Here is a 15,393-nt window from a genome sequence, read left to right as displayed (position 1 = left end):
CAGATGGTAGGGGATGAATACAATGTGCTGTCTGAGTCAGTGCTTGGCAAAAATGACCATTGTTTGACTCAGAAAGGAGCTAATGATGGCTGTAAGTTATTAAAGATGAAAGTACTTGTAAGATGGAATATCACTATTTTTGGTAGCAGTTTTGTTTTTGCTGTTATGCTTGAAGCTAATAAAGTACACGTTCTGAGAAGTCAGCGTCAGACTGCATCATGGTTAATGGAGGAGGAGTTTGAGTTCGTGGGAGAAAATGACACATCATGAGAGAGAGTGGCTTGGAGCCTGAAGAACACAGTAGAGAATACAAGAAATTGAGCAAAAAGAAAAGGAGTACTTGTGGCACCTTAGAGACTAACCAATTTATTTGAGCATAAGCTTTCGTGAGCTACAGCTCACTTCATCGGATGCATACTGTGGAAAATACAGAAGATGTTCTTATACATACAAACCATGAAAAAATGGGTGTTTACCACTACAAAAGGTTTTCTCTCCCCCCACCCCACTCGCCTGCTGGTAATAGCTTATCTAAAGTGATCACTCTCCTTACAATGTGTATGATGATCAAGTTGGGCCATTTCCAGCACAAATCCAGAGCAGACAGATTCAAAGGCAGACTTGATGAGATTAAAAAAAAAAACATCTGAGCAAAATGAAAGGAACTTGAGAATTATAAGGCGAGTAAGAATATAAAAGATATATTCACAGTGGTCAACCTTCCTACTAAAAGGTTTTCCCTGCAACAGAGTATAATAGAAGATCATGATGGCAGAGTTCTTACTGAAGGTGGTGATATCAAACACAGGTGGATGGATTATTGCGCCAGTCTCATCAGAGCCACTTACAATGCAGGACAACAGAAAAGAGAATACCAAGACAGAGCGATCAGTCTTGAGGGAGGAAGGGGTCTGTGCTATTATGAAAATGAAGCCTGTGATAGCACCTAAGTAGATAACGTAACTAAGAATTGCTAAAAGTGATTGGTGACAACTATATTGATCTTGTGAAAAATTTGCAACAATGCATGGTGTACATAATTCAGAATTGCATTAAGTGAATGATAGAAGCAGAGCTATCACCACAACCAGCTGGTTTCAGAGAGGGATGAGGCACAAGTGATCAAATTGCGAATATATGTCTTGTCCTATTGAAAAATGCAGACCGTATAATCACCCATAGATTGTTTCATTGGTTTCTCGAAAGTGTTTGATGTCATCTGGCATGACCATCTCTGAAGGATACTGCCAAACATGGGGATTCCAGAGCATCTCATTGAATTAGTATCTAATGTCAGTAACAGACCATGATGTGAACAGCAGTGGCGACAATAAGTGGTTAAACTTTTTCATTGGGCAGCGTGAGAGACAAGAAGGAACATGTACGAAGAATTTATTGTGTGAGAAGCCCTGGAAGTTTTTGAAAAGAGGCAGGAGCTGGGATTTCTGTTGGTTGCAGCGAAGAGCATCATACCTAAATTTAGTTAAGATGTGTCCACCATCGATGCTGTGAATGTAGAAGTCTGTAAAAACTGTTAGTGAGGAATATGGATTATTCCTGAATGTGGTGAAAACTAGATGGATGTATGTTGAAACAATAACAGGATGCAAGTGGACATGACAATTTAACAGTCAAGTGGTAGAGGCAGCAGATAGGTCTGATCCCAGATGATTAGATTTATCTAACAAAGGAGTCTACACCAAAAAAATTAGAAGATCACCAGGGATGGCTTGCTCAGCCATGGTTTTCCTTACGAAAATGTGGAAAGACCATGGCATCTTGGAATGTACAAAGGTTCAACGGCTGAAAAGCTTAAGCTTTCTCCATTGTTACTTATGAGTGGAATCCTGGGGAACAAATGCTGCTGACAAAAAGAAAATTGAAGCCATTGAGATGTGGTGCTGGTGAAGACACTTGTATCTTGTGGATGGGAAAGACAAAAAACACTTACATTGGAAATATTATTGGAGAGAAGCAGACACCGCTCTCGGAAATCAGCAAGTGCAAGCTTACATACTTGGGTCACAGCCTGTATAAGAATGAGAATAACCTGGAGACAGTTAATGGAAGGGATGGTGGTGGGCCACCATCAATGGTGGTAGAAGACAAGCATAGGTAGAACGACCAGCATAGAGATGAATAAATTGTGTGTGGCCTATCATTGGGAGGTCAGTTGCTGAGTGTGCAAGTGAGTGATGGATCAAAAAGTCTTCAAAAGTTTCTAAGACGTCACCTGTATTCAGACGGGAATAAATGGATTTTACTTACTTACCTGCTTCCTAACAAGCTGGAGTTCATTGACTAAGTTACATCAGCATGCTACTCAATAGTATTGTTTATGTACTCAGTACTTACTTGGTAATTGTTCTGTGGAGGCTGGCAAAAATTTATGCATCACCATTTATGTAGTCTTCATGGCATGAGAAGGAGAGAAATTGAATCAGTGTTCATTAGTGTATCATATAAGATTTGGCTTTATAAATTTTTGTCTTTGGTTAATTTAAACAAAAACAATAACTGGAAAATCTTCCACCTAATGTCAAGGGGTTCAATGTCTCATGTTTGTCTTAGTATTCATACAGTTTCTTAGGAATGCATATTTGTTTTTGCCTGTTTCAGTGATCGCTGTGGAGAAGACCCAAACCAGAAAGTAATCCATGGGGTTATTAACTCCTTTGTTCATGTTGAACAGTATAAGAAAAAATTCCCCCTAAAGGTAAAAATGCATGATTGCTTGATGTATTTTTAATTGTGAATGTTAATACTTTAATACCTTGTATTATTTGTCCTTGATTAGACTTTCTTGATTTAGTTTTATCAGGAAATTTTTGAGTGTCCTTTTCTGAATGAAACAGGGGAGTATTATAAACAAGAAGCTTCAAACTTATTGCAAGAGTCAAACTGCTCACAGTATATGGAAAAGGTAAGAAGCCCTACTTTGACTTGCATCTGTTGTGTATATATAAAACATCTAAAGGCAGAGTACAGAACAAGTTAATTACTTTTTATACAACAGAATGTTAAAATGTTGATTATTTTAGAAGGGAAAGATTTTTGTACTAATTTTCCTCCTGGTGATACAACTACATGCACTCAAAATGAAAAATAGATGGTTTTTATTTTGAAGACATGTTAGTTTCTACAATTCTGTCTCATTACCTTGGCCAATGAGAACACACACATGGTGGTATCCTTTGACAGAGTGAACATAGATATCATACGGATGGGAGATAGGCTTTCCAGAAACCTTGTTAACCAGCTTATGAAATTAATTGTATTTAAAGAACATAAACTGGCTGGCAAGACCAAAAATGAGGAATTTACTTGCTGTCTGCACTGCAGAAAGTTGTTCCATAATTATTTCCCCGTTTTAATTGTCTTCTACCTCTATCATGTTCATTTTATTACCTGGAGAGGACAGGGTCACAGAAGCCAGGACAGAATAAAGTTGCAAGAGGAGGAGCATGGTCAGCAACTTTAGATCTTACAAACTGTAATGAGGTTTGAGCCTAGTCAGTAGTTGTGAGTCACCAATGCAAACAGGAATTAATGCAAGAAATAAAGTTAATGATTCAGTAGGTAGCACTCTTCTCTCTGAATTAGCATTGAACTAATGCCTCAGTGTCATGCACAAATTCAAATTTGCCTTCTTCCTACTTAAATTCTCAAATCATACGCAATTCTCCTTTCCTCTCCTAAACTGTTCTGTAGTATTTATCTGTTCTATAGCTTGAAAATTTGCCTATAGGTTTTAGGTAGATTAAAAGATGAAGAAATGCGATGTCGGAAATATTTACACCCCAGCTCATATGGCAAAGTAATTCATGAATGCCAGCAACGAATGGTAGCTGATCATTTGCAGTTTCTGCATGCAGAATGCCATAATATCATCAGACAAGAGAAAAGAAGTGGTAAGTCTCACAAAATATTAAATATTTGGTAGGTGTTGTGTATGATGTTTTACTTTACAATTGATTATTTCAACAGATAGAACTCTTCCCTCTGCATTAACATTGAGCTAGTGCCTCAGTGTCCTGGACAATTCCAGTATTCTCCTTCCCTTTTTACCTACCCAGCCTCTGCTTAAAATAGCATAACTTGTAAGACTTAGTTCCTATATTACTTATATTTATGCATTTCCAAACAGTACTAGTTTCTCATGATTCCAGCTTTCTTTGGAAGTGAGGAAGAACAAATGTCAGAGAATCCTACTGCTCCAAAGTGTTGGTACATATGCCTTTTTACATATGTCTGAGGAAATTCCCCTGATGTCAGACTTTTAGACTGCAATCCACAGGTGCTTTCTACCCCGACCTTGGTCTTCTTGCTAAGGGGATAGCTACTGAAAGGACCCAGTGTGTCTCAAAGTAATAAGCACCTTCCAAGGCACAGGAAAAATCCAAACTGCTTTTTTTTCCTTGTAGCAGCCCATTAATAAAGTTTATCTCGCCTCTTACTGTATGCCCTTCAGATTATTTCTTCGAGTGACCCCTGCACATTTCCCACTATTGGGAGATGCGTCTGTTTTGCTAGAATCTTGTAGAAGCAGTGTTTACTGCTAGTCAGATTCTTGTTCATCCAATGAAATATCTGTATCCTTGACACCTGATGGTGGTGTTAATTTAGGCATCTAATTCTGTAAAGATGGGCTGGGAATTTAAGAGGGCCTCACTACGTCCTGTGTGGATGTTGATGGATATTTACAAATAATTCTTCAGGAGGTTTCCTCTATCATACCAATCCTGCACTTGGGTTGGTTATATTCCTTGCTTGTGTATGTAAAGTAGGAATTGCTGGACAGATTCATTCTACTATAAGTCTGTGTCTGAGATGCAGAAATATGAACTTCTATCTATTAATTTGTTCCTTGACACTGGCTTGTAATAACTCACCAAGAGGAGAGAGGGATAAGCAGTGTTCCTATCACAAATATTCCTAGCTACACATTTTCAGGATTAAAGTTCGGTATTTTATTTCACGTTTTCTTGCATCAAGTTTTTGTATTGGATGGTAGACTCCTTTTGCTGTCTCCTAGGAAACAATCACTTAGATATTTTAAAAGTTTTCTAAGCTGATGTGGAGCAAAGTGGGAAAAGTCTAGCAGAGGATGCCAGAGCTCTCCAGATTTGCCACCCATTACCTGCTGACATGGAGGTCTAGGAAGATAGAAGATAGGAAATAAATTAGCCTAGTGGTGTTCTACCTTTTTGATACTGGGCCACTGCCTCTTGTCTCTCCACTCCTATCTGGAACTCTTTCAATTTAGCAATATATGAAGTGTAGGTTGTTTGTAACTCCACCAATTACCAGGTGAAAATTGATGTGTGTTTCAACCTTCATCCTTCCTTTTTCTGCTTTTCGCTTTATCTTTATGTTCAATATTTAGATTATTTATTTCATAAGATTTTTCAAGGAAAGGGACAGTTTTATTTTAATATTGGTAAAGATCCATGCAGATTTATGGTGCTATGTAAATGTTAATTTAGAGTAGTGGATTTTTGAAGTATATTGTGTAAAAAGTATGTTTTTATTGCAGACATGGCAAATATGTACACTCTGCTTCGTGCTGTGTCAAGTGGTTTACCTCATATGATTCAGGAACTACAAAACCATATCCATGATGAGGGCCTTAGAGCAACCAGCAATCTTTCTCAGGAAAATGTAAGTTTCATGTGGCAGCTGAGTTAACCTATCTTATTACATTCCTGATGAAATCTTTGCTTTCTTCCCTAGGCTGATTTAGTTTATTGCCTACAGATGAGTGGTGGCACTGAACAGAAACATGAGTATAATGTTGTCGCTTATAAAACACCCTATTAAACAATCTGTTTTTTATTTTTTTTTATTAAATCTTGTTTATATTAAATAGATTTAGAACTTTGTGCACAAATTGCGGTTTTTGATCAGCTCTCAGTTGTGTAATGCATTGATTCAGGTTTTTTAATTTCTTCTTGCTGGATCAACTTGATCAATTTTTTTTTTTTTTTAAATAATTGTGTGAAGTCATCATGGCAAATGGCCTTCTGCTGTTAAAAGGTGCTCTTGTTCTGCTAAATTTTGTTCCCAGATGGTTGCTGAAGAGTCATTTTGGTTCATTAGGAAACAAAAATATCACTTGGTTTGATTAAATGTTATTTGTAAATCGGGGCATCCTGTGCTTGTACCAGAAAAGTCTTTTTCACTTAGTTGCTGTATAGTAGCAGTTGTACAGCTGCGTAGTCCCACGCTTGCATCAGAATTTCTGAAAGTACTTTGACTATTGAATTGTTCTGCTCAAATGTTTTTGTTAAAGTACTCGCTTCTGATATCCCTTGTGGAATGTGCCTGTGGCACTGCTGTTGTAGAAAAGCAGGGCTTCCACCTACAGTTCTGTTCACACGTTTATACAGCACTACTTTCAACTTGACATCTAGATCTGATGTTCGCTTTAGGAGGGCAGTTCCTGTCATCCTTTTTTAAATTAGAACTCTCAGCCCACTTTTCTAGAAGGTGGTACTGTTCTTTAGACTCTCTCAAGTGTCAATATGCAGAGGCTCCCTTGAAGAAAAAAGTTGACTTATTTTAATAACTGTGGTTTTAGAAGAGAGGCTTGGGGTTGACATCCATTTGTCATCTTAATTCTGAAAGTTTGGTGCCACATTTCATGCCATGTTTTGGTGCTTATGTCTCAAGGGCACATCTTCTCCAGGCCATTCCCAAAACTCAACAGTGCCATGGCCGCATCCAGCTAGTGTGAATATGCAGGAGAAACTGTCTTAAAGATTCAGTTACTTGTTAATGACCTTGATTTTTGGTGGTGATCTTCCTCCAGAATAACCATGACAATCTATTTATATTAATTTTTTACATTTTTGTATAGCTATTGAATTTTTCAATAAATCTGTTTTCTGTATTGTGTATTTTTAGATGCCAACTCAGTTTGTGGAATCGGTTTTGGAAGTACATAGTAAATTTGTTCAACTTATCAACACCGTTTTGAATGGTGACCAGCACTTTATGAGTGCCCTTGACAAGGTAATTTTTCACAATATAGTAAACAACACTACACTCCAGAATATGTAATCTTTTTTTTCACTGGAGCAATAAAACAATACCCTTGAGAGAACTCTCATGGAGGTCTCTTGTTTTAAAGCAAAGAAGAAAAAAAACCAAGTAATTTAGTACTCTCAAAAACAGATCCTGCGTACAAAGGAAACAGTCACATTTCTTCCAACCATTGGTACTTGAGTTCAACCTAAAAGGATGGACAGCTTTCTCATCAAAACAGCTGTTTAAGATCCTGAAATGAAAATGGATCCCTTATCTCCAACTAATGTGAAAATAATATAGTATATTTATAATATACTCTGTCTACTAAGCAACTTTTAAACAACATCAAAACTGCCTTTTCTCTTGGCAATAATGAATTAGACTCTGATCACTGAAGTTGCCAGGTATGTTAAATAAACATTAATTTTGTATCTTGTTGCAAATTACTTGATTGTACAGAGTTGTGTTGAAACTGTTCAATTGCTCAACATGGGTAATTGCCCTGTTCTGATTACTTACCGTTTTCAAGACCGAGGTTTATATAACTGATTTGTAAAATGTGTAGCCAGTTAAGGCATTTGTTCCTAGGTACTACAATTGGCACCGTATAAATATAACGTAAGTTAGATTGCTGTAGTAGTAGTAGTAGTTTATTTTATAATAGCATGACTAGGCTCTCTGAAGATCAGGTGTCTGGTTTCCTCAAGAAAAGATACATGGTATCTAATGCCTTCCACCAGTTGTTAATTTATTGGACCAGGATTATAATTTTCACATGTACAATATTTTAACTATTAAACAAAATTTTCTTCTCCCCAGTCACCAAACTCTGGACAGCTTATGTCTTAGATTTTTGTTGGGGATAAAGAGATAGATTAGGATAAATATTGTATATTTGCAATATAACTTTGTTTTTCTATTTTGGGGGTGTGTTTTGAGCTTCTGTGAGTTTTGTCCATTTTTGTCACATCCTATATTTTCTTAATACAAGGCTTTTCAGGGGCTTGTAGCCATGTATCAGGATGTTGCTGAACCACATGATGCACTGTGCAGAAGAGTTATAGGTTTGACCATATTCCTGCAGGACACCTCATCTGTACAGATGAGTTTTGGCTTTAAGCTTTATAATGTAATATAGAAAGTTAATGGTTATCTGTGGTGATAAATATTGCCTATATCATATGTCAATTAAGTGTTCATTGAATTTTGAAGCTTAAAATTCCATACCTACGTACACAGAGTATAGACAAGGTTCCTTCCAGAGAAGGCCTCTGTAACCCCTCTCTTCCAAGGACATCATGTGATTCAGCAATGTGCTGATGTTCAACGCTACATCCCTTTGGAGCCTATAAGAAAAAACAAACAAACTTCGAACTCCTGGAAAACACTAAAAACACAGGAGTAGAGAGCTTCAGTGAAGCCCTTCAGCTTGCTTTCTTTGGAAAAGAGCTTGTGACCCAACAATCCTTGAATGTATATATAATTCACAGGAACTGGTGTATGGTATTTTTTGGTTTTGCATATACTCAAGTTGTGTTGCAGTTATTTCAGTAAGACTTAAATATGAACTGCTCTTCAGAATACTAATGTTGACAACTCTGTTACTCTTCTCATCACTTATGCCCTGATCCTGAGTTATCATTTAATTCCCTTTTCTTCTCCCTTGCATTCAGACTCTCCCCAGATCTCATCTTTACTATAATGTTTCAAAGATCTGCCTCTTCCGCTTCTCCCCATAATCCTTTAGATGCTGAGATACTTTTACAGTCTCCCCCTGAAGTTCAAATATATGCTCCTGACTTAAGGCTTTGCTGCTGCTGCTTATATCTAATTTGATCTCTCTTTTCACTCCCCAGTGTGTACTTCTAGCCCAAATTATATACCGTTCTGATTTCTCATCTTATTGCTCCCTTTGTGTTCTCCCACTCTCGTGTTTGTTCATCCTGCTCCCTACTTTTTGAACACCTTTCATCCTCTCTCCTCCTTTGCATTCCTAATCAAAACAGTTCTGTGACCTTGCTTTCCGTAGCTGACTTGCTCACCTGTGCTATTTACTCCTCCCCTTTGGTCCTCCACAGTCTCACTTAATAAATATCACTGCTTATGATTTGCTCATTGTATATTATTTCACGTTATTTATGTCAATCATTATCTCCCTCTTTTTGTCCATTTTTCTGTTTGTCTTTTTTTAGGATAGTCTTTGCCCTGAAGAACTTGCAGTGTCTTCATACCTCTCTGTAAATCACCAAAGCAAAAGTTCAATTATTTCTTAATATTTGTCTTTATTGTGTATTTCTACATAGGCTCTAACATCAGTAGTAAACTATAGGGAACCCAAGTCAATCTGCAAAGCGCCCGAGTTGGTAAGTAACAAATATTGTGCTGTAATAGTGATCGTAGTTTAAAACAAAAACCCAAGCCCTCAAAACAGTCATTATTAACACATGGTGATCACCAAATTAAAATAATTTTCACTTACTGAATCATCTTCAAAAGCCTTTTTTAAAAATAGGCATTTAACCTATTGAACCCACACAAAACGTGCATGTTCTGGGCACACAATCTGACGTGCCTTTGTTTCAAAATGTGGCCCTTTGTGTCTTGTTTGTGTCATTTGTAAGCTGAGCTCTGTCATGTTTTAACCCGTATTTAGTAGTTGCAGATACCTTCAAACACTGTTGTTCTCTAGCTTGACAAGTCAATTTTGTTTTGCTTTTTGTTTTTTTACTTGAGCTGGCCAAGTATTGTGACAACTTGCTGAAGAAATCAGCCAAAGGAATGACAGAGAATGAAGTAGAAGATAAACTTACAAGTTTCATTACTGTTTTCAAATACATTGATGACAAAGACGTTTTCCAGAAGGTAACCTCCAATTTTTAGTGAATGTTAAACGAAAAATGTAATTTAGCTAAACCGCTTTACATTGGATGTTTGTGTTCGCATTCTTTTTTTTAAAAAAACCTCACATCTGAGAAAATATTTTGCTTACTTTGTTTTGTTTCATACAGTTCTATGCCAGAATGTTGGCAAAACGATTAATTCATGGTTTATCTATGTCTATGGACTCTGAAGAAGCCATGATTAATAAACTAAAGGTAATATGAACTATCTTTCAAAATAATATAAACAGCAGTAGTAACTGTTGAAGCATGTCTTGTTTAAGAGGGGTCAGCAGAGGATGCCAAAATTAATTTAGCAATTGGTAGCTGCTGTTGCCAGTAGATGATATGAAAAATCACATCATCATCTGTTCTGAATTCATGTATTGATACACACAAAATCCATTACCTGGAAAACCCCAAATATTATAAGTAGTTCCTTATTTTGGGTAGTTGTATAAAATGTGCCACTTGATCCATATTTCCATAATAGTAGTATCAGTCAGTGAGCAAAATTAAGGCAGTCCATTGGAGACTTTCAGTTTTGTAAGTTAGTATTGGGCAAGGACAAATTTTAGAAATAAGTTGTATAGAAAAGCAATGCTCTTAAGACAGGTAATATAATTTTACATATGACGGCATTATTGGCTATACTACAGATGGCAGGCATTAGCAATATAGAAGTCTGTGTATCAGTACTGTTTTGTGGATGTGTACAATATATTAAAGAAATATAATATATAAAGAAATATGTGTATAATATATTAAAATAATTATCTTACCTATGAAATGTATTTAAATGTTTCATTACAGCAAGCCTGTGGTTATGAGTTTACCAGCAAGCTCCATCGAATGTATACAGACATGAGCGTTAGCGCTGATCTCAACAATAAATTCAACAACTTTATCAAAAACCAGGATGCCATTATAGATTTGGGAATTAGTTTTCAGATATATGTTCTACAGGTACTAATGAATAATTTATTACTATTCAGTTACTGGTTTCTTGTATTTCCATAACAAGTAAACAATTTTCTAAAATCTAACTAATATGAACATTTCTCAGACTGAAATTGACAACTTATAAATTTGATATCACTATTTAACAATCCTGATGATATAAAACAGCCTATTATTCCTAGCTTTTTTGAAAGATAGTCTACCCTCTACACTGCATAATGGTAAGATAGAAACAAAGGCCTTAACAGGTTTCTTACCTAGAGCAAAGGCCTCACAACAGTATGCATTTTAGTGAGTCTTACAACTCCTTTTCTAACTCATATGTCTTATAACTTGACTTGAACTATAGGACCAGTTCTTAAGAGGAAGATTTTGTTGAGTGTATATGCTCCTTGGAGCTCATTTTAACATGTTAGAATGTTAATTTTTTTCTCCCCCTACCCCCAGGCTGGCGCATGGCCTCTAACTCAGGCTCCTTCATCAACATTTGCAATTCCTCAGGAACTGGAAAAAAGTGTACAGATGGTAGGTTAGTAGTTTCTTGCAAATTTGTAGCAAATTTAATAATACTTTATTAGATCTCAAACAAAAAGCTGATAATTGTTATTGTGAGGCCACTGTGTCTGTCGGGTGTATACGTAAACCACAATTATTCAAGCTCCAGTTATCTGAAATTTGAATGGGTTCCCCAAATGAAAGTCTGATCTTATGAAATTCCAGGTTTTCAAATTTTAGCTGTGCCCTTCTAGCTCTTCAAATAATTGAAATTTATAGGAACATACCTCTGAGCTCAAATGTTGATTCCTAATATTCAGGAGGAATATTTGATATTTGTAATATTTGTAATATCAAATCTTAGCACATATAAGTATCTCGTCCTGTGATTCAGAGGAGCCCTTGAAAACCAAGATTCTGACTGTTCTGCATGAAAGCTGCTCTTGCACTTTTCAGAACAGTATGGGTGTTTCCCCCTGTGCTCCTTGCCTTTGTCCAAAAATCTCCATCCACCCCTATTGGCATTCAGAATGCTGTATGATTGCTTTTTGTCCTCCATCCTAGAAGTGGCACCATTTCAGAGGCCCTGTATTTTTATTATATTCTTGTATTCTAAATTCTAGTTACATGTACCTTGTATATATTTAAAATATACAAAATATCTATGTTGACCTGTGTCAACATGTATGTAGGTTGTGAAGCACATTGGAAAGAAAGCATATAGAAATGAAAAATATTTTTACGTTATCAGAAAAACTGAAGTCTATAGAAGTGTACACGTACAATTTCAGGATATAATCTTAAATTAATGTCTAATGGAAAACATCTATATTTGCAGTAAAGTGTCCTTTTGCTACTTAATAAAAGTGTTTAAAGTTTTTTAATGAAATATTCCAATTTCAACTTTAGTATATTAAGCAATATTAAATCTTGTAGTACATCAAACAAGAAAGTATTCTCATACTATACTCATTCCACCAATCCTGGCACTGCTGGGAAGTCCCACCCCATGGCTGTTATCACTGATGCAGTTCTCTAGAAGATTCCTGGAGGTGAATATACAGCCTTTATTAGAAGGTGACTCCTCAGCATGCTCCTAGTATGCGGCTTCTGCAACAGCTTTCTCCCTCAAACCTATTAGGAGGCCCTCTTTACTACTGTTATTAGATGGGAACATTTTTATGGTCTTCCTTTTGTGTCTTTCTTCCCTCACTGGCCTTAAGAGCCACCAACAGACATACCCACCCACAAAAGGTCTCCACTGTTAGCCAATGAAAGCAGCTTTGCCTTCACCACTTGCACACGCATTCTGCTCCTTTTTCCTGTGCTGTCAACAGCTATGCCTCAGCTTGCTAAACTAGCAACGCCCCCACTCAGCAATGATTCCAAAGATGTCCAGTGAGGGCAAGACTAAGGAGGAGTCAAGTAGCCCCTACTCCACTTCTGGAATTCCTTCCGTTTTGATTCTCTTTTTAAATAATGGTCTGACCCCTTCTTCGTTGACTTGGGCTTCTGTCTACTCCCTTTTAGCATTGCCTTTCTTTTTCTGTTCCCAAGAATTTTTATTGTGCTCCAGGTTCTTGATCCCCCATGTTCCTCAGATAGTACAGTGACAGGAATTGGATATATGACTTAATAGCTACCTTAATTATGTTTTTGGTCAAAGGCAATGTTTCTCCCTACTTCCCAGGACTCTCCAGTGTAAGGTCCTGCAAGGATTCCTTTTTAATTTTTGGCCATTGTTCCTCTGGGTTTTCAAGGGCCTACTCCTTTAGTATGCACCACACGTCTCCAGAGATTCAAAGGCAAAAATGTCTGGGGGGGGAAAAAAACTAAAACCTCAGAGGGTTGTAAGCTTTTGTGAGTTTGATTCAGATATGGACAGTAGGTTAGTCTGAACTGAGTGCCTTACCTTAGTTGAAAATTGAAGCTCTCCAGATTTTCTTTTCTCCCTATTTCCCCAGGCCTCTGAAAATAAAAAAGCCAATAGGGTGGCTACCTGAAGCATGTTGCCCACCCCTCAAAACCTCTGATATAGAAATCTTGAATCCATTTTCAAGGAATTAGGATTCCTGTTCTACAGTCCATCTTGTGGCTTTGATCTGTCTGGTTGGTTCTAGAGCCTCACTGTCTTACCTAAAAGCCTTCAGTAAAATGTAGAAACCATACTGGGAAGGTAAAACGTTTGTTAAAGGTCCCTGTGATGATGTATGCTATTTGAGTTCTATGCTATGCTGTGCTCCACATATAAACAATATTTCAATTGACCATGATTCAGGCTCACTTCACAGGTATGTTCTTTGGAGGAGATCCTAGACATCACCATTGAGGAATCCTCAGATCTGAATGAACTTGAGTTTCCTTGGGTGAACAAGGAAAAACATCCAAAAACCAGATTTAGGCAGTACTGATACTCTGCCTTTCACTCAAAGTATCTTTTCTCTCTCTTTTCAGAGCAGACCCAGAGGTTACTATTCTAGATGCTCTTTCCAGCAGTGCAGGCTTTCAAATCCCATGCTTCTGTCAAGCAACAATGAAGAGTGGTTGGCTCACACCCCACTTCTGCCCATCAAGGAGAGACTAAATCTGTCTTCTTCGAGTGCTTGCACGTGTCCATTCCAATGTAGGGGTGTGTATGCCCTGAGCAATTGCTGGAATATTTTCCCCATAGTGGTATCTGTCAAATTGGTTCTACCACCCCCTGGTACTGTACGCTAATAGTGCCAGTATAAGGGGCCCTGCTGAGCTCGCGCCCCTCAGTTCCTTCTTACCACCCATAACGGTTGCTGGAACTTCCCTCGTTGCTTCGGCAATCTTCTCCAGTGGTTTCCTCTCATTTGTTGCGTGTATATATAGTTATAGTAGCTAGTTAGTTTGAAAGTAGTTTTAGTAATCTTTCGAAACCAGACACCTCTACACTTGTTGAAGAGGCTTGTCCACTCCCCGGTGACAAGGTATGCCTCCCTCAGTCACCAGGCTTTAAGCCGTGCTCTTCCTGTAGCAAGTCGATGCCATTGAACGACCTGCAGTCGAGTTGCCAAAAGTATTTAGGGGAAACTCACAGGAAGGATCGCTGTCAGATCTACAAGGAGTTCAAGCCCCGCACCCAGAAAGACCAGGCAGCGAGACTGAAGGTCCTCCTGATGAAGGCAGCCCTGAGGCTAGCATCAGAGCCGCAATCAGACTCTGCACCGAGAACCTCTGCTTCGATGTGGAGAGCGCTTCCCACCAATCGAGACTCTCAGCACCACTCCGCCTTGCCCAAGAAAAGGCACCACAAGCACTGAGACAAAAGTTGCTCCCTGATACCAAAAGGGAGCGGGCAAGGGGACAGGAATAGTGTGAGACTCATGTCATGCGGATCTCCCTCTCTGGCATTGCTGCAGCCCCCACCATCAGCACCGCTACTGACTCTGGTTCCACATACCCCATCGAGGGATGCACCATCCTCCAGCAGGCAGCGTACCAGACAGTTGGTTGTGCTGTCCACTCTGGAGGCATATGCAGCATCTAGGGACTTGCTCATGCTACCGGTACCAGGATCCTCTGACATCCAGGACTCGGTGTCGTCGAGTGGCAAAGAGGCCTTCCCCAGCCTCCAAATGGCACTGAGACCACTCTCCAGGGGTAAACCCCCTCTAATTGCCTCACCCCACATGTCCCCACAGAACCACTAACTGGCACCGGGAGGATTGGCACCTCCATGGTCCCCTCAACTTAGCTCATCTTCCTCATCAGGGTTGGAGGTGAGGTCCTATTTTTCCCACCACTGGGAGCGCCCACGCTACTCCCCGCACCTGTCCTACAAATACTGGGATATCTAGTGCAGTGATGCCTCGAACACGTGGACCATGAGGACAGGCACCGATGCAGTGGCCTTTTTGGAACCTCTGTGGGTTTCCACCAGGCCAGGGCACCGTCTCAAGGCATTCTTATTCGGTAGCCTCAGATGGTAGGGCGCTTCTGATTCCGTGCTGCAAGACACCAGACCTGGACTCTGCTGTTGAGCCTGGTACCAAGCTGCTGGAGC

The 15,393-nt window shown here is 38.7% G+C and overlaps 1 protein-coding gene across 18 annotated transcripts in view; it reads left to right on the top strand.

The window, feature by feature from the left end:
• CUL2 (cullin 2) overlaps positions 1-15,393 on the top strand; it is an 87,002-nt gene that overhangs the window by 45,786 nt on the left and 25,823 nt on the right. For 17 of the 18 annotated variants that reach the window (XM_043541468.1, XM_043541469.1, XM_043541475.1 and 14 more), the window contains 10 exons: positions 2,620-2,716; positions 2,813-2,923; positions 3,749-3,911; positions 5,537-5,661; positions 6,907-7,014; positions 9,333-9,392; positions 9,763-9,891; positions 10,038-10,124; positions 10,722-10,874; positions 11,316-11,393. In XM_043541468.1, coding sequence (XP_043397403.1) covers positions 2,620-2,716; positions 2,813-2,923; positions 3,749-3,911; positions 5,537-5,661; positions 6,907-7,014; positions 9,333-9,392; positions 9,763-9,891; positions 10,038-10,124; positions 10,722-10,874; positions 11,316-11,393 — 1,111 coding nt within the window. The remainder of the gene's footprint in view (positions 1-2,619; positions 2,717-2,812; positions 2,924-3,748; positions 3,912-5,536; positions 5,662-6,906; positions 7,015-9,332; positions 9,393-9,762; positions 9,892-10,037; positions 10,125-10,721; positions 10,875-11,315; positions 11,394-15,393) is intronic. The other variant, XM_043541473.1, reaches the window with a different exon arrangement.

Source organism: Chelonia mydas, chromosome 2, assembly GCF_015237465.2.
Source record: "Chelonia mydas isolate rCheMyd1 chromosome 2, rCheMyd1.pri.v2, whole genome shotgun sequence".
Taxonomy (NCBI): Eukaryota; Metazoa; Chordata; order Testudines; family Cheloniidae; genus Chelonia; species Chelonia mydas.
Note: the sequence above shows the minus strand (reverse complement) of the source record. Positions and strands in the feature narration are given on the sequence as shown.